This window comes from Heloderma suspectum, chromosome 16 (assembly GCF_057233095.1).
Source record: "Heloderma suspectum isolate Gila_16-S chromosome 16, 16-S_ref, whole genome shotgun sequence".
Classification (NCBI taxonomy): Eukaryota; Metazoa; Chordata; class Lepidosauria; order Squamata; family Helodermatidae; genus Heloderma; species Heloderma suspectum.
In genome coordinates, this window is record NC_139473.1 from 10,809,213 (window position 1) to 10,831,343 (window position 22,131).

Below are 22,131 nucleotides of genomic sequence, written 5' to 3' on the forward strand. Positions count from 1 at the left end.
CTTGGGTTGGGGGTTTTGCTGCAAGAAACCCTCTGGAAACTGTTAACATTTTGGTTGGCCTCATAAAGGGCTTGTCCTAAGATGGAGCTTGAACTTTTTCTCCTCCTTATGGACCAGCGAGGTGATTATCCTCTAGTCGCCCCTTGCTTAATAGAACGCGCAAAGCGCTCGATCGCTCTGGCCTCGACGCTTTCGCCTTGGGGCCGGCGGGCGGGCAAAGGGAGCGGGCGCTGCATGCCGGGAAATATAGTCCTTCCAGCCAGGGGCGCGTAGGCCTGAAGACGCCGGCGCGCGCTGCATGCCGGGACCTGTAGGCCGAGAGGCTTCACCGGAGAGGGCCGCCTGCTGCCGGAGCGCGGCCTGAGCTCCGCCCTTCGGCCGGGCTCGGGAAGCGTAGGGCGCGCCGACTCGGCAGCCGGCTCAGCTCGGTTGCCCGGCCGTCGTCCGTGAGGCGTTTCGCGGGACGAGGCGGCGGCCTAGTGCGGCGGCGGCGGCGGCGCTACTGTCGCCCCCGGGTGAGTAAACAGCTGGGGGTTGGGCGGGCAAATAACGAGGCGGGAGGGCCCGCGTGGGGGGGGAAAAGCGGGTTCGGTTTTGTGTTTCGGGGCAAGAGCCAGGGAAGGAAGTGGGGCGGGCGGCGGGAAAAATGGTTGAGAGGGGCTTGGCTGGTTGTGGGGGGGGCGGTCAGGTGTGGGTCAGTGTCGCATCCTAGACGGGGGTCAGGTAACTATGGGGGGGGCGGGGCGGAGGTCTTGCTGCCACTCCCCTTCTTCCTGTGTTAATGTTTCTTTAGCAGCGATAGGTGGCAGTTCCACAGGTGGAGCTTTATTCCCAGCATTTGTGGGAGTGAGAATGGGGGAAAGCCGCACCGGTGGAATGTCTGCTGGCTGTTCGGAAGCAACAAATCTTGACTGCCAGGTAAATGTGGGAAGGGTAATGGGTAGCAATCGCACAGGTGAAGCTTTAGCTCCAGCATGGATGATTTGTTTGTTTATAGTTCTGGGCCAGCCCCGTAGCTGAAGCTCTCTGATGGGAGGGGTGGAGTAAATTACACCTTTTATTTATTTTTATTTTTGTGCTGGTTGCTAAAACCCATAGGAGGGGCTGGTAAATATAGAAAAGGGGGGTATGGAGAGAAGGACTTGCTGCCCCCCCCCCCTTTGGCCAGTGCTTCTAAGCATGTGTAGGGCATATAAAATAAAATAAAAAATAAAAAGAATAAAATCCTACAAGTGAAACTTTCTCCAGCGGAAAAGCTGCACCTGTTGAATTTCTACAAACTATTTAAAAACCCTCAAGGGAGTTAGGTAAATACTTTTTTGTGTTGGGGTGGTGGTGGAGAGACGAGTCTGCTGCTACCCTCCCCCCCCCCCCCGCCCCTGTGCACATTTATGTGACAGGTAGAAGTCCCGCAGGTGAGCTTTCCTCCAATATAGAGATGGGGGAAAGTTGCACCGGTTGCATTTATGCCAGGTGTTAAGCCTAATCAACTAGGAAGCTACCCCACCCCAGGTGGTGGGGGAAACCATGGCAGTCCAAAGTGGAGGAAGTAGTGAGAGGAAGAATGTTATATACTAGGGGACTGGCTGAAATATACCAGAGCCGTTGTATAATTGTGAATGACCGTGAGTGAGGGTGGAGGGAGAGGAGAAATGAGAGGTGTGATCGCTCAGTACCAGGCAGGACAGCAAAAGGTCTTGGGAGGAAGGAGATCTAGTTCAGCATCTATCAGGGTTGCGCCACACGTTACGCACAGCATGTGCCTGAATGCTACATGTGGCGAGAGACCCGCCTCTGCTGCACGCTCGTGGTTACTCTGCCCTTGTGCTGTGAATGTAAGACGGAGGCCACGTATGCTGCAAAAGCTCAGGCAGGGTAAATAAGTAATGAAATGAATACAATTGGGGGTCTCCAAACCGCCTGCCCGCCCAGCACGGGCCAGGTCCGGAGCTGCTAAGCCGTTAAATCAGGGCTTTGTTTTACCAGAGCCCTAGAACCGATTATCCCTGTCTGTTTCCCCACTGTCTGCTTGCGATGGCAAGGCTGTTCATGCTGCCATCAGGGCAGCTTACAGAGCTGTGCAGGCATGGCATAAACAGCAGCTTTTCAGTGGGGCCCAGGAACAGCTTGTCTAGGAGCTTGAAGCACCGTGGGAGGACTAGAGCTTCCTCGTGGCCTGTATCTGCTTAAAGACCTCCAGCAAGGAAGAGACCCTGCAGCCCCGGGCGGGGATCTACCAGAGGTCCTATTTATCTGCAGCATCCTCAGCCCGAAAAGGCTGCCCGAGGAGGGTTACGAAGATTAATACTAAGACAGCTCCTGCTCTTGGGCTTACAGTCTGAAAGACACAACACAAAAGGAAAAGGGATGGGGAGGGAGGAGGAAAAAAAGCTTAAACACAGGCACCAGTTCTTCATGTCAATGTTCTTACAGGTGTTCTTTCTGGCAGGGTAGGGCAAAGCAAGCCCCCTGCAGCTGTTCCTTCTCTGGCCGATGTGTGGGGCTAGGTTGATCTCCCCCTTGCCATGATGTTTATCCTGGGAGGCGGGGTGTGCGCCCGCCCACCTGTGCAGCCAGCCAGTGACCCTTGGTTCTCTTGGAACGTCCTGAATCGATTGCTGCAGATGATACAGGCTGTTAATTGTACCCCTTGGGCCTTTCAAATCTTGGCTGTCTCTGCCTTCCCATGCGATCGGGTATTTCCACAGCTGCTCTGAGCTTGGCACATCCTTTCCTGACTATCGTTAGCGGGCTGGCTTAGGATATCGGTGTGCTACTGTTGGAAATAGCGGCTTGTTAAGCCTTTGGGTATTTCCAGGGCTAATGTTTAAACAGCCAAACAAAAATGCGCAAACTTAACACCAGCAGAGGGGAAGCGGAGGAAATGCTTCTATTGTGTGGGACAGTGTGAGTCAGAGCCATCGCGTCATTCTGGAGGGCTGGGAAGGGCCCCCAAGTTCCTGCTGCTGTTCAGAGATGCAGTGATTTGAGTCGTGGACTTTAGTCTCATCCGGAGGGCAGTTTACTATTCTGGCAGCCAACGCACCAGACTGCACAATTGCGGCTTTGAAAACGCAGGTACCTCTCTTCCAGTTTCGCCTTCCCCTGCCTCTTCTGTTGGCCTGTACACGAAGGGTGCGATGTTTCGTCACTTAATCGGTTAGAAAACTTACAACCCCTCTGAAAAGGTTAGAAAACTTACAAACCCCTCTGACAAGAACTTATGAAATCCGTAGGTGGCAGATGCCATCTTGGAAGAGGCATTCCATCTTCTTTTGAACACAGGTGGGAATGCCTCTCCTAAAAACAATTCAAGTGTGCTTGTTCCTTCAATTATGGCATTTTATTCATATGCAGATATATCAGGTTTAGTTGGCTGATTAGTCCAAACCAATTCGAAGATCTCGCTGTGCGTGTGTGTGTCGCACACTGCAGAGTTTGGATGTGTTGAAATGCCACATCTGATTCCCAGTGTAAGAGCTGTGAAGCCCTTTGTTTTGTCCGCTATTCCTTAATCCTGGGCTGTAACTAGAAGAGCGTGATCTCTGCAGTTAAGAGGGGAGAGGGCACTGTTTTTTTTCTTGAGTGCTAGGGCTTTTTAATAATCAGTGCTGTCATTTCTCACTTGTTGAACAGGGTCCAGTTGTCCTTCCCCAGCAGTATATGGTACCTAGTGAAAATGCAGCTCTTTCTTTTCCTGGTCAGCATGCTCACTGCTGTCTTTGCAATCATAAGGCCTAGCAACTTGGTTCTGGAAGTCCTGATCCAGCCACTAGAAAGCTTTATGAGCCTCACTCTGGCTTTGGAAATCTCCTCAGGTGTTACCCCCCCCATCCTTCAAGCCCAAAATGTGCAACCAAGAAGGCCTAGTAACTTGGTTTTGCAAGGACTGCGTGAAATATGGCTGGGCAAATGTCATAGGCAGCTGTAGGACAATGTCTGTGATTAATGCCTTGCATTTGAGAGCACAGGACTGTATTTTCCCTCCTCACAAACAAAACAGCTTTATTTTTCTAAACAGTCTTTATGTTTGCTGAATCCTAAAATGGAATCGTTTTTTGTTTTGGTTATTTGTGCAAGTGTCGAATCTGGTACCTAGGATAGAAATGGGCTTATCCAGAGAATCTGTGTTCATTGTTTTGGCTTTCGTTTATAAAACAAGTCTCTAGTCCTCATGGCTGTTGAACAGCAGCTTGGTCAAATGCAACCGGTGCCTGAAAGTCTGAGAGGGTGGAGAGAAGCTGAACAGGCCTGTCCTGATGAAAAAGAGAGTCCTACCACCTTTCTGAAACCCTAATAAGGACATAGGTTTCCTAATGCAAGTGTGAAGAACCTGTAGCCCTCCAGATGTTCTTGGATTCCAACTCCCATAATCCCTGACTTTGCTCATCCTGATGGGAGCTGGCGTCGTAACATGTGGAGGACTACAGGTCTCCCAGCCCTGCCCTAACCTCTTCAATGAGGAGGTTGGATCCTGAGCTTTAGGGCCACAAGCATAAATATCTTCCTCCTCACACCATTATTTTCCTGACCTGTCGCCAGGATGGGAGAGCACAGCCTACTGCGCAACTGCAGGGTAGGCGCAGACCTGAATGATTGGGGTCCTGCGCACATTGTCATTGCAAAAGGGTGCCTCTGCTTCTTCCACCGACCTCATGGCTGTCTCTCCTTTTGCATCTGCGTTGTTTCCCGTATCTCACCTGCCGGGGCCAGCCACTTCCAAGAATCATAGAATAGTAGGGTTGGAAGGGGCCTACAAGGCCATCGAGTCCAACCCCCTGCTCAGTGCAGGAATCCCAGTCAGAGCATCCCTGACAGGTGGCTGTCCAGCTTCATCTTGAATGCCTCCAGAGTGGCAGAGCCCACCACCTCCTTAGGGAATGGGTTCCACTGTTGTATTGCTCTATCAGTCAGGAAGTTTTTCCTGATGTTCAGCCAGAATCTGGCTTCCTGTCACTTGAGCCCATTATTCCGTGTCCTGCACTCTGGGACGATTGAGAAGAGATCCTGGCCTTCCTCTCTGTGACAACTTTTCAAGTACTTGTGGAGCGCTACCCTATCTGCCCTCAGTCTTCTCTTCCCAAGGCTAAACAGGCCCAGTTCCTTCAGTCTCTCCTCCTAAGGCTTTGTTTCCAGTCCCCTGATCATCTCCGTTGCCCTCCTCTGAACCCTCTCCAGCTTGTCTGCATCCTTCTTAAAGTGCGGTGCCCAGAACTGGGCACAGTACTCCAGATGAGGCCTAACCAGTGCTGAGTAGAGGGTAACTGGTACTTCATGGGATTTGGAAGCTATACTTCTATTAATGCAGCCCAAAATAGCAGTTGCCTTTTTTGCAGACGCATCACATTGTTGGCTCATATTCAGCTTGTGACCTACACCAATTCCAAGATCCTTCTCGCTTGTAGTGTTGTCGAGCCATGTATCCCCCATCTAGTCACTGTGCATTTGGTTTCTTTTTCCTAGGTGCAGAACTTGGCATTTATCCCTATTAAATGTCATTCTGTTGTCTTCTGCCCAGCGCTCCAGCCTATCGAGATCACTTTGGATTCTGATTCTGTCTTCCAAGGTATTAGCTATCCTGCCTGATTTTGGATCATCTGCTGCGTTCATCTTGTCCAGCCGGTGACCCCGCAGCTTCTCCCCCAGCCACGGCGGAGTCGGTCAAGCCCACCCTCTGCAGAGTTGTCATCTACTTGCAGAAGGAAATGTCTGGCGACACCTGCCTGGCGGCCCTCTGCCCCACGCCGGGCGCCAAGCCCAAGGGCCTCAGCTTCAAGGCGGGCGGCCTCGGCAACAAGTACGTCAGGCTCAACGTGGGCGGCTCCTTGTACTACACCACGGTGCAGGTGCTCACACGGCACGACACCATGCTGAAGGCCATGTTCAGCGGCAGGATGGAGGTGCTCTCGGACAAGGAAGGTAAGGGCCGGCCCGCCAAAAGGGTGCTGCAGCTGATGGCACGTGCTTATTTATTTATTTATGGCGCGTGTGTCTCCCCCCCCGCCCAACGCTGTTCAGCCAAAAAAGACTCCCTGGTGGCTCACAAAGATGTATACTAAAGACAGTCCCCACCTTCAGGTTTACAATCGAAAGGACGTGACATGACAGGAAGAAGGGGTTGGTGGGAGGAGGAAAGAAGCGAAATGCTTAAGTGGGCGGGGGGCTTTCTGAGGGTGCCAGGGTGGGTGGGGTGAGCTCTGGGTGCCCTTTGGTCTCAGCAAGACAGAAGGGGGTTGCTCACACCCTAGTTTCTGCTCCCCTGTAGCTCCTGGTTCTCCCCCCCCCCACCTTCAAGATTAGCCGTCCTCCTAACCCGCGGCCACCCAGATGTGTTGGACTACCAGTCCCATCATTCCCAGCACATGCCTGGGGCGGGGGGGCAGCAGGTTGGAAGGAAGGCTGACCTTGAAAGAGTGGTGGACTTGCTTCTTCTCTGGCCCTCCGCTTTCTCCACCTCGCCATGTACTGCTGTCCTGCCTCTCAAGTAGGCCATCCCTTCCTCCTGTAGGGAGGGGGCGCAGCTCAGTGGCAGAGCACATGCCTCGCTTGGAGAAGGTTCCAGGTTCAGCTCCACAAGGGCCTGGGAAGGATCCAGGCCTGAAACCGTGGAGAGCTGCTGCCTGTCAGTGTAGACCAGGGGAGGACAGTCCGTGGCGTAAATTCAGAAGCCCCCTCTGCAGACAGTCAACTCAGACCTCTGGCAAGACAGCTGGCAGGGCTGGGTGGAATTGCAGGGGTGAAGAGAGGAAAAGGTGTCAGAGAGGAAGACAGAAGGGGGGCCTCCCACTTTGGCTCTGACTCCACCCGCTGCTGTCCGTGGCCCCACCCACTGCCAGAATGCAGGCCCCCCCCCCCAATAAACCTTGAGGGAATGTAACCCTCAACAGGGGGAAAAATCCCCCAACCCTGGCGCAAACAGAAATGTGACGGGCCGAGGAAGGAGTTGCATGTCTCCCCCTTCTTCCTACTCCATTGCTCTCTGTTCCTTGTGCCTTCTTTTCCCCACCTTGGACCTTGCTGCCTTGTCTGACTGCGGCTCACTAGAAATAGCTCCCTCCCAAGAGCAGGGGAGCATTCATCCCCGGTTGTAACCCTTTTCTGATAGGGGAAACCTGTCCAGGCTGGTCTATTTGCATGCATACGACACCGACTCCGGTTGAGGCCCCCTGTCTTCTCTTCCTCTCCCAGGCTGGATCCTCATCGACCGTTGCGGGAAACATTTTGGGACCGTTCTAAATTACCTCCGGGACAACATGGTTGCCCTACCGAAGAACCGGCAGGAGATCAAAGAGCTGATGGCTGAAGCCAAATATTACCTCATCCAGGGCTTGGTAGACCTCTGTCAGGCTGCCCTGCAGGTTAGGGTTGTATGTATGTAGAATCATAGAATTAGAAGGGATGTTAGAAATCATCTAGTCCACCCCTGCTCAGTGCAGGCGGTAGCTATAGCGTTCCTGGCAAATGGCCATCCAGCCTCTGCTTAAATACCTCCAGCAAAGGAGAACTCACCACCTCCCAAGGTGATCCTCTGTCAAACAGCTCTTACTGTTATAAAGTTTCTCCATTCACACCAACGTTGACTGCACCAATGATGACCGGTGTGACCATCAGGTGTGACCCCCACTTGCCCTTCTCTTTGCACATTCAGTGAACCATGTGGGGAGCATATGAACGAATGCATGGCCCTTAAATGATAGATTGGTTTTCTTTAATTGGGTCCATGGAGTCCAGCTTTTGAGCCTGGATCTACCTCCACTGAATGTGGCATGGTTTCCCAGCTGGATCTTGACTTTGGCGACCTAGAACTGCGCGATGCCGCTCAAGCTTTAACGGCCGAGGAAGGGGCTGTTGGATCTGTGGTAATATGTGCGCATGCATGTTTCTCTTCTGCAGGACAAGAAAGAGTCCTACAAGCCTGTCTGCAACATCCCCGTCATCACATCCCCCAAAGAAGAGGAGAGACTCATAGAATCTGCAATGAAAGTGCGTACTTCCTTTAAACCCCCCCGCCTCAAATTGGACTTGAACTCCTGCTTAAATCTTCTTCATCAGGGCCTGGGGATTTGTGGTTTTGGGATTTGTGGAGGGTTTGGAAAGGGGAAGTAGGAAGTATGGCTCCCTTTCAAGCTCTGTTCCTCTGTGTCGTCAGGCTCTTGGGCCATAGGTGAAAGCACTGGGCTATATGGATCCCCTTGCCCAGTTGGGGACCTTTTCCAGGGTAGGGAATTTCTTTTCCGTCGCGGGCTGCTTCTCTCAGGAGTAATCTGTTGGTGGTGAGTGAGACCTGTCAGCAGAGGGCACAACCAGAGTTAAAAGGGAGCGGGGTCACCCTCCATCTCCCTCCTCATCCAACAGGCTGCTGGGGGAGAGACAGATTGCTCTTGCCAGAGATCTGAACTGATTGCTTGCAGAGATCTTTTGAAGTTAAGCCAGGGGGCACAGTTTACCTACCCCATTCCTAGAGTCGTCTGACCTGGCTGCGGTCACACATGCCATAGTTACATCCCTTTGGGGCTCCTGTAACACGCTGTATGTGGGGCTGCCTTTTAAAACTGTTCAGAAACTGCAGCCGGACCATTGACCAGCACCGCTTAAAGGGAGCACACGAGTCCCTTGTTTCAGCAGCTTCACTGGCTCCTGGTCAGTTTCCGTGCTGGTTATGACCTATAAAGCGCTATACTGCTTGGGACAAGGCTACCTGAAAGACTGCCTTCGCCCATACCAGCCTGCCTGCTCCTTAAGATCTTCTGGTGCCCTCCAGATGTTTTGGACAGCAAACCCCATAAGCCCCCAGTCAGCATGGCCAGTGGTCAGGGCTTGTGGGAGTTGTAGTCCAAAACATCTGGAGGACACCGCATGGCCTACCCCCAACATAAGGATAGCCTCGTTGGATCAGACCAAGATGTATGCTAGGGGTGAGGAACCTCTGGACCTGTCAGATGTTGTTGGACTACAGTGCCTACCATCCACGACCATTTGCCATGCTGGTTGGGGCTGACTGGAGTTGGTCACCAAGAACTCAGAGGTATATGAGAGGCCTTCCCTGAGCAACCAGCTTTAGTTTATCAAATTCAGAATGTGTTTTAAAATCATAGAATAGTAGGGTTGGAAAGGGCCTACAAGACCCACGAGTCCAACCCCCTGCTCAATGCAGGAATCCAAGTCAGACCATCCCCGACAGAGGGCTGTCCAGCTTCATTTCGAATGCCTCCAGAGCGGCAGAGCCCACCACCTTCCTAGGTAATTGGTGCCATTGTCGTATTGCTCTAACAGTCAGGAAGTTTTTCCTGATGTTCAGCTGGAATCTGGCTTGTTTTAATTGTTTTAATTACGGGGTTTTATTCTTTTATCTGGTTGGTCACCCTCCGAAATCGTTGATGAAATATTGAAAAATTGTAAATAAAATAAACGAATAAATAAATAAAAATTGCCTCTGCGATAGAGGCAGGCCCAGCGTTGGCATGTGCAGTTCTAGGGCAGCCGCCCACCAGCACTGGCGCCAGGCCTGACCTCCCCCCCAGTGCCAGCCAGCTGTGCCAGCAAACGGCCATCTTAATTTCCCACAGCACCCTGGAGAAATGCAGTGTTGGGCACCCCGGGGCATTCTGGGAAAATCACGATGGTGGCTCCTAGCTGCCCTTGAAATGCTGCTCACGTAGCAAGGGACCCACCCCCAGAGGGCCATCTGCCCAGGGCCCCTCTCAGACCTGGGGCCAACCCTGGTTAGAAGTTTGGAGTAACGGTCTTCTCTTCCCCTGAACTGACATGTCTCTTTTTCTCCCCCATTCCAGCCGGTGGTGAAGCTGCTTTATAACAGAAGTAACAACAAATATTCCTATACAAGGTAAAGCCTCTGTCCTCCCTGCTGATGTTAGCCGTCAGAAAGCCCTGCGGGATCAGACCGAAAGCCCTTCTAGGCCAGTGTCCTGTTTCCCACAGTGGCCAACTAGCTGCCTCAGGGAAGCCCACAAGCAGGGCATAAGGGCAACAGCACCCTCCCGCTCGTGTTCCCCAGCACCTGGCATACAGAGGCAAGCTGTGACTGGCATTCTGGATGCCAAGGAGCCTTCTTTGGGGGCTGAGCTCCTGCTTTGCATGCAGAGGGTTCCGGGTTCGATTCCCCTGGCATCTTCAGCTTAAAAAAAGCAACTTAGGTGGCAGAGAACATCAGAAGAGCCCTGTTGGATCAGACCAAGGGCCCATCCAGTCCAGTGTTCTGTTCACACAGTGACCAACCAGCTGCCCACGGGGATCCCAGAAGCAGGACCTGAGTGCAACAGCACCCTCCTGCCCATGTTCCCCAGCAACTGGCGTACATAGACTCACAGCCTCTGGTACTGGAGGGAGCATATAGCCATTAAGACTAGTAGCAATGGGTAGCCTTCTCCTCCAGGAATTTGTCTAACGCCCCTTTAAAGCCATCCAAGTTTGTGGCCATCATTACATCTTGCGGAAGTGAGTTCCATAGTTTAAATTTGCGCTGTGTGAAAAAGTCAGAATCTCCACCAATCAGCTTCATGGGTGACCCCATTGGGTTCTAGTATTTTGAGAGAGGAAGAAAAATGTCTCTCTATCCACATTCTCCACCCCATGTGTAATTTTGTACACCTCTATCATGTCTCCCCTTACCCCGCTTTTTTTCCAAGCTAAACCATCCCAGCTGTTGTCACCTTCCCTCATGGGGCAGATGCTCCAGCCACTGGATCCTTTTAGTTGCCTTCTTCTGCACTGTTTCCAGCAGTACAATCTCTTTTTTTAGGTGTGGTGACCAGAGCTGAGAAGGGTCTTTGGAAAGCCAGTTGGAGCAGACAAGTCTTCTCCAACCTGGCGCCCTCCAGATGTGCTGGATTGCAACACCTGTTATTCACAGGCATTATGGTCACTGGCACCAGATTGGAGAAGGCTGGAGTTGACAGTGTCTGACAAGGTGGACCAGTGTCAGATTCAGTATAAGGCGGTTTTCAGTGCCTCTCATATTTTTTTATTTTATTATATTTTATATATCTCCTGTCAATGCACATTTGTGCAGATTTGCATTGAATTTGCTCATCTTCTACGTTTTTTAAAAAACATTCTGAATACATTTGTAAGATCAGGAAATCTCTTTGTTACTTGCACGTAACAAAAGAGTCAGCGTGGTGAATTGGTTAGAATGCTGGACTCGGGCTGAGGAGACCCGGGTTCAGACCTCCCCCAGTGAGCCATGAAGCTTGCTTGGTGACCGGTCTCTACGTCTCAGCCTAAGCTACCTCACAGGGTTGTTGTGAGGATAAGATGAGCTCTTTGGAGGAAGGTTGGGCTAAGACAATGTGGATGATAACAAACGAGCTGGCAGGAAAGGTGCAGTGGATGAGAGCCAAGGGTATCAAGGAGGACATGACTGAAACCATGAAAAGTAGCTGGTCAGGCAAGCACAGAAAGTCTTCCTCTGTAACTCACAGGGCTGTCGCTTAGGGAAAGAAATCGTAGTTGGCTGATTTAAATTTGCATATGAATACAACAGTAGTTCTGGAAATAAAACATTAAAGGTGCAATCCTATGCACGTTAAGATGGGGAAAAGTCCTACAACTCCCAGCATGCCCCAGGCAGCTATTCCCCAGCCAGAAGAAAAAGTCCTACAACTCCCAGCATGCCCCAGCCAGGAAAAAAAAGTCCTACAACTCCCAGCATGCCCTGGCCAGAAAAAAAGTCCTACAACTCCCAGCATGCCCCAGCCAGGAAAAAAAAGTCCTACAACTCCCAGCATGCCCCAAGCAGCATGTAGGACTTTCCCCCACCTAAATGTGCATAGGATTGTGCTCTAGCGGTGCAATCCTATGCATGTTTAGACAGAAAAAAGGCCTACGACTTCCACCCAGCAATGCTTCTTCTTTCCTTTTTTTTTTTTTTTGGTAGGCCTTTTTTCTGCCTCAACATGCGTAGGATTGCACCTTAATTCTTCGTTCTTCGATGATTGTTGTTTAAACATATATAAAGCGCCTATAGTTGTCTAAGCACTGGACAGAGATTGAAAGGTAAGGCCATGCTTGCCTGCGGATGCCTGGTCTAAGAGACACAACACAGAAGGAGAAGAGGGCGGAGCGGGTGGAGGCAAATACTGGAGCAGCAGCTCCTTCTCTGGCCCATGGATGGGGCTGAGCTGGTCTCCACTTCACCATGCACTTCCTCCCAGAAGGCGCAGCCTCTCAGCAGCCCTTGATCCCCGACCCATGCCACAGCAGAGCCCGCAGTGTGCGTCCCTTCTGCTCAGGGCCACTCTCAGTTGGAGCCAAGTGTTCTTTCCACTTTTCCCCCACCCTGCGTTAGGTTGCTGACATTTTATTTTATTTTTTTAAATTTATTTCTTTATTGTATTTTTATCCCGCTCCTCAGCCAAAAAAGGCTCCCAGAGCGGCTTACAATCCATGAACAAAGAAGGCAGTCCCTGCCCGCAGGCTTACAATCTAAACCAGACACGACACACAAGACCGGTCAGCACCTCCTTGGCCAAATCTACCTCATAGGGTTGTTGTGAGGATAAAATGAGGTGGGGGGGGACACCATGTACAGCACCTTGAGCAATTTAGAGGAAAGATGAGATCCAGCTGTGAAAAATTAAGATGTGCTGTTCCCCAAACATCATTTTGTCTTCCCCCACTCCTGTGGTTTTAGCAACTCCGATGACAACTTATTGAAGAATATAGAACTGTTTGACAAGCTCTCCCTCCGCTTCAATGGAAGGGTCCTCTTCATCAAAGATGTGATTGGGGATGAAATCTGCTGTTGGTCCTTCTACGGGCAGAGCCGGAAACTGGCTGAAGTCTGCTGCACATCCATAGTTTATGCCACAGAGAAGAAGCAAACCAAGGTATTGGGACTTGGCTCTTTTGGTTTCTAGCAGGGAGAGTTCGACGCTGATGTCCCTCTTGCTCACATTTCAGCGGTTGCAGCTGAGGATTTTATGGCAGCTTCATACCGAAGGTGCGGAAAGGAGATTAAATAGGTTTTGAATTGAAGTTATTTAACAATAACAACAACACAACATTTCTATTTTCAAAGTTCTCTGGGTGGTTATGAAGATTAAAACTGTTAAAAATGGTGCATGCAAAGTTTAAAAACCATTTACATAAAAACACACAAACAGGCACAGAGACAACATACATCTTAAAAACAACTTTGAGCAATCAGCCATAACCATAAGACAAATCCAGGATCGGTTAAAACTCATCATCGCTGATTTTTCAGCTAACCACCCGAGGCTTCGGTTGGGAGCTTCAGTTTAGCACATATTTGTCACATGATTCTGCCCCAGCTAGTTATGGGGCAGCTATGCGAGAGGTGGATGCCCCAAAGCCCTTGAAATCCTGCTCAACTCCGGCTGCCTGGTGCAGTGGGGAGAAGGGTGGAGGCAGGAGACGCGGAACTTAAAGGCCCAGGTCTGTCACAGTTGGTCTCTACCGTAAGAGGACTTTGGACCTGGTGGGAGGAATTGTTCCCTCAGGCCTACATGCTAGTAAACAAGAGTTATTTGGGGGACATGCACTTCTCTCATGCAGGCACGCTCTTGTCTCTCTCCAGGTTGAATTCCCTGAGGCCCGCATCTACGAGGAAACGCTGAACGTCTTGTTGTACGAGACCCCCAGGGTGCCCGACAACTCCCTGCTGGAGGCGACGAGCTGGAACCGAAGTCAGGCCTCCCGGAGCGAAGACGACGACGGCAGCTTCGAGCTGCGCGACCGGGTCCGGCGCATCCACGTGAAGCGCTACAGCACTTACGATGACCGGCAGATGGGACATTAGGGGCCCTTGCGGAGTGGCCCGAAAGGGCTGTCCTTCCTTTTGAGAGTTTGCCCGTCTTCAGAATGTGGGCTGGTGCCCCCTGTGCACTCCGTACCGTTCTTTACGCAAGCCAAAAGCCAGAGCCTAAGGTTGATTTGGCTTTGATTTCAGCAAGGCCGCGAAGCTTCACGCCGTGGGAGGCCTGCATCCCTGAGCACCAGCCGAATGAAACCTTGTTAGTTTAAAACAACTTTTTTTTCTTTTTCTTTTTTAAATTTAGCCTCTCTTCTAGAAGCTCTCAGGCGCCTTTCTCTGCCTTGAGAAAGAGGTTGTGAATTTCCGTTCTTTTTTCAGATTTGAGATTGGTTCTCCTCGAGGGATCCTCTCGAATAGACTGCCTCAGACCCTGATTGGAGAACTCTCTCTCTTTTTGCGGGGGGCGGGGGAGTTTTAAAAATCCAGATGCTGTGGACAGTGAATGAAGCCCAAACGCTAGTTTCTGTAGATCAAACACTACAACGTAGTAGCCATGTGACCCCTTCCATTGCCTCTGCAGAATGTGCAGGTGGAATGTGATCCTGTGTCATCCTAACCCAGAGCTGGGAGAACTTCAGATATCAGCTCAGTACTTGTAGCTTGATGCTGGCAAACAACTGGAAAGCAAGCTGAGGCTGGACCCTAGGGAACCTCTTCCCTACCCCCTGGTTCTAACTGATGCGTGTCTGAGGGGAAATTGGGGCAGAGGGAAGGGAGGCATGGCAAAACAAAATAACCCTGCAGTGTCTGGATCTTTTCACACAACTGGTTAAGGCCTTGGCATTTCTAGTATTGTCAGATGACTGTGTGATACGTTCACATCAAGCCGCTATCCAGGCCATTTGTTTTTACCGCATGAGCTTAATTCGGGATGCTCAGAATTAAAGGTTAAAGAAGAAAGGGTAAAATCCTGAGGCCTGCGGACAGCAGTGGCTGTTAATCGGGGTGGGGGTGGCTGGTTGAGTCTGGAACGCGATGAATCATCCAGAATAGTGTCTTTCTGATAAGTTTTCTCACAGATCGGGAATTCGTGCACTGAGTACAACGGATTTGTTCCCTGTGGCAAGGTGTCATCTACACAGCTGTGTGTGTGTGTAGGGGGGAACCCCTTGTCAGCCCCAAGCCAAAGAGGACGGCTGGAGCAAATCTATTGGCCTTATCGCGTGTTGGCCCGTAATGGGTTCCGGGGGCCCTTTCTGAGTTCAGAGCTGGGTTTTGGGGATGGGGGTGGTCTGGGATAGCCTCTGACCTCACACTACTCTGCAGAGATGCTATGAGTGCCTCTGAAGCTCTGTAACATCTAAAACAAGATTCTCTCTCTCTCTCTCTCTCTCTCTCTCTCTCTCTCTCTCTGTTTGGAGGAGTCTTAGGGTCTTGGCTGCCACAAATTTTTGCTGGCTACCAAGTCCAGCAAAAATGTATGGAGACACACCCCCTGTACAACAGCTGGATTCTTTATCATGTGAACATTTAATTTGAACCAAACCTGCTGGATGTGTTGACAGCTGGGAATTATTACCTTTACAGCTGTTCGTGCGACCTTTACCAACGGTTGCCTTCTGCTAGTTTTGGCTGGCCGCTTTTCTTCTTAAGGACCCTGGCTTGACCATTTCTATCTGCCTTCCTCAACCCGGTGCCCTCCAGGTGTTTTGGACGACAGTCCCCGGAATTCCTGGCGGTTGGCTGGAGCGGATCTATAGGGCATCTGGTTGGGGGAGGCTGATCTAAAAAGAAAAGGGCTGCTTAATTCCTGGGCTTGATGCGTTCTTGGGGAAAGCCCTCCCTCTAGTGTCCGACTGTGTGAATGAAACCGTTGTAAATAAGGCAACCAGATGTGCTCTATCCCAGCCTTTTTAGCCCGTTGATTGTACAAATTCAGCCTTTGGCAAACAATTCCGGGGGTGGGGTCCCACTAATCTTGGGCTCAGAGGTGTGGATCTGTTCTCCCTCCTCCAAGCCAGCAGAGGGAACACCGTGATGGCCTGACCGCTGTGAGCGCTGGCACGACATCACTGCGGTAGGCCTGTATCGACAGCTCTTAACCACAGTACCCAAGTGGAGTCTCTCTGTTCAGGAGCTCAGTACTAGATGCTAGGGACAGAGAAAAGGGGCCAACCATTTCCTCCCACTCGCCTTTGTGTCCTGTTTTGGGAGCTTCCCAGAGCCACCCGTAAGATTCCAGGAGTAAGATTCCAGGAGTAAGATCCTGGAATAGGTGACCCATTTGTCCAGCTGTGCCTCTCATATTTGCTGGGTTGAGAAGAAAAGCGTAAGAGCATTGCCTCTCATTTTGGGAAAAGATCAGGACAGAAAGATGCAATAGTGGCAAGAGAAAGAGAGGGAACAGGTGCAGCTACTTGCCTATCTATTCCAGGAATGGTTGCTGCTTTTCCTGGACGTGTCAGCGACCAGCCTCTCTCCTGTTTCTTGGACCTGGTCCTCATCGAGGTGGTCAACCTGGGATGCACCACTTGCGACTAGTGATGTGGGCTCCTGCGATTTGAATGCTCCCCCACAACCACCAAATTCCCTGCAGCTAGAAACCTAGCAGTTCAAGGAGAAGGCATGGCCACAAACTTTTTGACATGCTAGGTTTTGCTGTGGAGGGAATCTTTTCTTGGGGGGACGCATTCAAATCACGCGTACCCTCGTCGATGGTCTGGAGCGGTACATCTCAGATGTAGGTTGGCTAAAATCTCAGACATAGGTTGGCAATGCTGTTAAAATGCTGTTGCTGTGAGAATGAAACGATGAATGACTGTAAATAAGGCAGCTAGATATGGTGTATGCTGGCATTTTTTTTGGCTGCCAGTTGTAAGAACTCTGCTTTCCCTAGACAAAACCTGAAAAAGACCCCAGTCCAGCAATTATTGCTTTCAAGACTGGGAAGGTCATAAATAGCCCCCCCTTTCCCCCCCCCCTTTAACCTAGGGCTGATTTATGGTCTTGGGCTGGAAGGTGCAAGTTGATGCTCCGTCCTTCCAAGCCTGGGGCAATAGCATAGTGATCGCAGCTGTGAATGCTGGCATGACATCCCTGCAGTGGAATATGATAGAACATTACCTTCCCATTGCATTAAAATCCTGATTGTTGGGAGAGGTGGTGGTGGTGGTGGTCAAAAACGAATGCGCCTCCAGTATTCAGTATATGCGCCTCCATTGGCATAAGTTCATCTCTTTCTAGAAGATGGAACCGTAACACTGGAGAGGATTTTGAGAACAACTGATCCAACCTGTCTGTTCACCACCTCCCCTACGGGCCCGTCAGTGTTACCTCTAGTACACTGACTCTAGCATCCCCGAGCGTGCTGCAGGAAACTGCCAGACGACTCGAGTAAAGGGAGCCAAAACTGCTCACTAGAAGAGGGGAAATTGGGTGGGGGTACCTATTATATACCACAGGTCAGCCAAGAAATACACTACAGGTGAAGAGAGGGAGAACCCCCACTCCTGGTTCCCTGGGCAATCTGTTTTGGGGGAGTTGACCGTTTTAGATTGTCTTGCAGTTGGAGCAGCGAAGCTTTGCCATGAAAAGTATATGCACTGGGGAGGAGAGAGAGAGATGGAAGAAAGGATTGGAGATGGGCAGGAGACAAAGCCCTGGTTCAGACACTGGTAGCCAAGGCAGCTGCCCTTTGTCCTCTCCAAGGGCAATTTGAGTTTGGAGATGGGCAGGAGGCAAAGCCCTGGTTCAGACACTGGTAGCCAAGGCAGCTGCCCTTTGTCCTCTCCAAGGGCAATTTGAGTTTGGGGTCTCCACTACGACACCAGGTAGAGCAGAAAAGACCAGCTGTAGCTCCCTTGACAGCCAGGCCCCATTGTGGACTCCCTGGTTTGCATGGTCTTTGAGGTGTGTGGTGGAGGGAAAGGGTGCTCTTCCATTACCAGAACCCAAGTATAAACTGGGCAGGGTTTGGCGTCTCTGGCAGCAGCCTTCTGTGGTTGGGGTGGTTCGCCTTCACCCGGGATAACTTGCTGCCTGTGGTGTCCCTGTTTGGCATACATGCAGTGAGGCCTGTATTTCAGTAACTGCGTGACTTCTGTACATACCTGGCACTGAACAAACAAAACCTTCTGTATCAAGCAGAGCTAGTTTCTGTAACCTGAATAAATTATACCGTGATGTAAATATTTTACGTGTGTGTGTAGGAAGTGGCAAGATGTTAAGCAAGGCCCTAAACCCAATTTCTGGGCAACTGAAGGTCTTGGTTTATAGCCTCCCTTGGAGTTGGCCATTAGATGAGCAGAGGAGGGATGTACGGACTGTGTAAAATCCCCTCCGTCTGCGTTTCGTGGATTGTCGGGTGCCTTTTGTTCCGTTGTCCGCCCACAGACAGATGCGAATGTTTTTTTTCATCATGCGGAAAAATACGCAAATAATCACATAAGTATTTACATAATTTGCCTCAGTATGTAACATTTAGCATAGTGTCCCCCATTCCATTCAACGTTTCCTCAGCAGGAACGTACGTATTTTCCTACGGATTTATATGCGTAAATTTCGGGAAAGTAAAACAATCACCCGAAAGTCCACAGACTCCGAGTGGCCTGAAGGGGTCGCTCCGCAGCAGATTCCACAGGTCGGATTCTTAGAAATCCAAGCTCATTTTAGTCCGTCTCGAATTTCTCCAGCATCCCTAGGAAGGAGAGCAAAGAGACATTCAGAGCTGTTCCTCATACCTGGTAGTGTTATTTGGGGATTATTTTTTAAACCAGAACCCCGATTCTAAACATTCTGAAGCTCATGCTAGGTTTTCTGCTTGTGTAGCAACCTTGGGATTCTCCTATATAAGGCACACCTGTATTTGGGAGAGTGCTCAAGACTTCACTGGTATCACTCAACATGCTTGCAAAAATGGTTTCCCTGCGATAACATGCAGCTGCTGCTTTTTAAAAGCAGAGATCCGAACAGTGCTGTGTGCAGTATGAAATCCTGCATTTGCACAGAATCATGGATCCATTCAGCCTTGGGCTTTGTAAAAAATGGTTCCGACAGGCTCGTTTTCAGCCTTTAAAAAAATCATATGGAATTACTTGGCTTCTGGCAAAATCAACCTCTGTCATTTTGCATGTGTGTGTTCTTTCTTCCCCTTTCATTTTGCATCATCATATAATTTGAGAACACACAGTTCCAGGATAGAGCATGAAATGCATCTGGGCTCAACGTAATCTTTGCTTACTCATAGTTCAAAAGGTATGGGCGGGCGGGGGGGGGGGTATTTGCAGAAGTGTCTCCTTCAAGGGGCAGGGGGGAGCACACCGTGCAAATAGTCTCTTAAGAAAACCATGTAGATTTTAAGTGGAGATTTCTTATTAGTGTGTCTATAACAACTTACCTAGAAGATTGTTCAAAGATTGTTTATCTGCCTCCTGTGGGTAAGAGTATACATTTACAGCAGACTGAGGGTATTAAAATATCCTCTTCTGATCTGCATGAAATTCTGATGATCAGAATTTTATTTTCTTTTAAGATCTGGGACTTGGCCTGTTGAGTGTCGACTATATAGTACTCGTCCAGATCCCTGAATAGATTTAATACTCCAAATTCCTCAAAAGAAGTGCTGGCAGGGACTAGCAGCTGACACCAGCACACTCCTCTTTGGTTCTTCAACCTCCAGATGGAATCAAACCACCTCCGTCCCGTCCTTGATCTTTGTTCCAGTTCAGGGCTTTGTTCCCCTGTCCCGGTAGCATTTTCTCTCATTCAGCCTTTGAACCTCATAGAATCATAGAAGAGAAAAGGATCTCTAAAGGTTATCCAGTCCAACCCACCAATGACACAGGAACTCTACTGCTACAGCAACCCAGAAAAGTGGCCGTCCAGCCTCTGCTTTTAAAAAAATCTTAACAAAGGAGAGGCTCATCCACCATCCGAAACAGTCTGTTCCATTGTTGAACGGCTTGTGTTGTCTGGAAGTGTTGTGCCCCGACTGGAGAAGTCTTCCTCAGAGGAGGACCTAGAGGCCCCGAAAGCCCAGGGTATCCCAGACCAAGGACTGCGACCAGACCCACAGGAGCCTGAACCCTCTGGGGAAGTGGCTGCAGGGCCATCCTGGTCAGGAGAGAGGGATTCCGCCTCTGCGGCACCACCCCTGATCCCCAGGACTGTCGTCGCCTCATGCAACAGGCTAGCATGGCTCCTGTGAGAAGGAGTGCTCGCTGCCTGAAGAGGTCTCCTCGGGAGAAAGGGACTCCTCAGGAGTAGGCTCTGGGGAGGGAGCTCTGACTGCTGCAGCTGAGCTCTGGCTGGGGTCTGGCTTGCTTTGGGCTTAAAAGCTTTCACTGGAAACCCAGCCAGGGTTGGAACAATTTGGTCCATCCAGCCTCTGCCGTGCCCCTTGCCTCCTGAACCGTGCCCTGTGATGGATGCTCCGGTTCCTGACCTTTCGGACTGCTCAACAATCCCGCTTCCGGACTGCGTAACTTCCCTGACGGCTTTACTGTGTTTGACCTCTTGCTTGTTATTTTGACCGCTCCTGATCCTTGTTGCCTGACTGGCTGCTGGTGTTCTGACCTCTGCCTGGATTTTGACCACTCCTGCCTCAGCTTAAACCTCCTTGGACTGAAACCTGGGTGCCTGACCCTTTGCTTGCCAACGTGGCTATTGCATCGCTCCCTGTCCTTGCTTGCAAACAGCCATGACTCCGTCTAGAGCGGGACAGGAACTTCTTCCTAATGTGTCGTTGCAATCCTTTTTCTTGTCATCTGAGCCAGATTGGTGCAACGGAGCACAACTTTGCTCCCTTGGCCGCGTGATCGGCCCCACCTTTTTTCGCTTTTGACGCCTAAAATACCAGCATGTCTTAGCTTACAGCTCCGACTACCAGAAACCAAAACCTTAGGCAATGGAAGAAGAGTTTGTCTGAAAAGTGGGATTAAAAACATGGTGTTTTTGAAAACATGGATCCAAGACTAATATTGGCCCAGCCCTCAAGCTAGCACTACAACTCCCATCAGCCCTAGCCAGCATGGTCAATGGTGAGGGATGATGGGAGTTGTAGGCCAAAACATCTGGAGGGCCCCATATTGCCCAGCCCTGCCATAAAGCAAAAGAGCCCTTGCCACCTCCCATGAGAAGCCATTGGTTCTAACAGTTCATACCGTGTTGATACTGGGGTTCGCCTTTCCACGGGGAAAGGATCACGTCATCTCTAGAGCTGCAGCATCTAGATTTTCCCAGGCCTTGTTTTTCAAGGAGGAGATTGCATCCAAAACAGGATCTCTTGTCTTCCACAGCTTGACAAACACTGAGCTGAAACCAGAGCATTTAACCTTCACCTTGACATTTAAGTTTTGTAGCCGAGATCTTTATCTGTCAGTAACATTCTGTTCTGCTGGCATTTCTAAACATCTCCTTGTACCATAACGATGGAGATAAATTAAAGCAGGGGAAAATAACCATTGGCTGGCGTCTGGACTTCACTGAACCAGTGTTGATGATGTGACTAGAAAATGCCTTGTGTTTTTCTTTAAAACACAGCCTAGTAAAAGGCCACTTAAAATGTATAGAGCTTGGGTTGATTGATTTGGCCATACAAAACCGGCCTATAGGTTGAGATCTTCAGCGGCCATTTTATATCTCCCAGGTTCAGTTGGTGGGAACGCAAGACAGGGCCTTTTCCGTGGCAGCACCACAGTTCTGGAACTCCATTCCAAAGGATCTGAGACTAGCCCATCCCTGATGGTGGGTTTAGGCTGGCAGTGAAAACATCCTTATTATGTGCTGCTTTCAACGGTTTTTAATATATGATTGAAGGTTTTAACTCTGCTCCTTTTTGATTTTAAGGATTTAATCTTATTTCAGTCCGAAGACTTAAATAGCCCTCTCCTGCTGTTATTTTCTTCCCACATTCCCCAAGCAACTGATATTCAGAGGTATATTACCTTTGAATGTGGAGTTTCTACAATTCAGTGATGACTAACAGGTACAGATGGTAACAATTTCCAGAGGGTAGCACTGTTAGTCTATTGCAGCAAAAACAACAAAGAGTCTTGTGACGCCTTAAAGACTAACAAATACATCTTTAAGTCAGCCCTACAGGACTCACGATCACTGACTTTGAGCGGCCATTGTGGAGCAAAGGAACTTCAAAGGGAGATTAGACAGGGAGACTGCTGTGTTAGAATTGAACTTTATTGTCAGAGGCTTGGATGGGGATAATGGGTTTTTAAGAACGTAAGAAGAGCCCTGCCGGATCAGATCAAGGGTCCGTCTAGTCCAGCATTCTGTTCACACAGTGGCCAACCAGCTGTTGACCAGGAACCCCCAAGCAGGGCATGAGCGCAACAGCACCCTCCCGCCCATGTTCCCCAGCAACTGGTGTACATAGGCTCACT

General features: G+C 50.2%; 1 protein-coding gene across 5 annotated transcripts; it reads left to right on the plus strand.

Annotated features, from left to right (window-relative positions):
• The first annotated feature begins 271 nt into the window (after positions 1-271).
• TNFAIP1 (TNF alpha induced protein 1) lies at positions 272-17,921 on the plus strand. Of its 5 annotated transcripts, none has more exons than XM_084823116.1 (8): positions 320-515; positions 794-918; positions 5,519-5,919; positions 7,189-7,358; positions 7,894-7,983; positions 9,792-9,844; positions 12,653-12,848; positions 13,559-17,920. In XM_084823116.1, the coding sequence occupies exons 3-8, from the start codon at positions 5,706-5,708 to the stop codon at positions 13,778-13,780; spliced, it is 945 nt and encodes a 314-aa protein (XP_084679242.1). In that variant the 5' UTR covers positions 320-515; positions 794-918; positions 5,519-5,705; the 3' UTR covers positions 13,781-17,920. The 5 variants fall into 5 exon arrangements, with proteins under 5 accessions (XP_084679243.1, XP_084679241.1, XP_084679246.1 ...); XM_084823118.1 differs by having other exon boundaries at positions 370-515; positions 5,567-5,919; XM_084823117.1 differs by lacking the exon at positions 794-918 and having other exon boundaries at positions 272-515; positions 5,567-5,919; positions 13,559-17,921.
• The last annotated feature ends 4,210 nt before the right edge of the window (positions 17,922-22,131 follow it).

Coding starts and splice junctions, on each gene's coding strand:
- TNFAIP1 (XM_084823117.1), top strand. CDS start 5,706: ATGTCTGGCGACACCTGCCTGGCGGCCCTCTGCCCCACGCCGGGCGCC. Junction 7,359..7,893: donor TCTGTCAGGCTGCCCTGCAG/GTTAGGGTTGTA, acceptor TCTCTTCTGCAG/GACAAGAAAGAGTCCTACAA. Junction 12,849..13,558: donor CAGAGAAGAAGCAAACCAAG/GTATTGGGACTT, acceptor GTCTCTCTCCAG/GTTGAATTCCCTGAGGCCCG.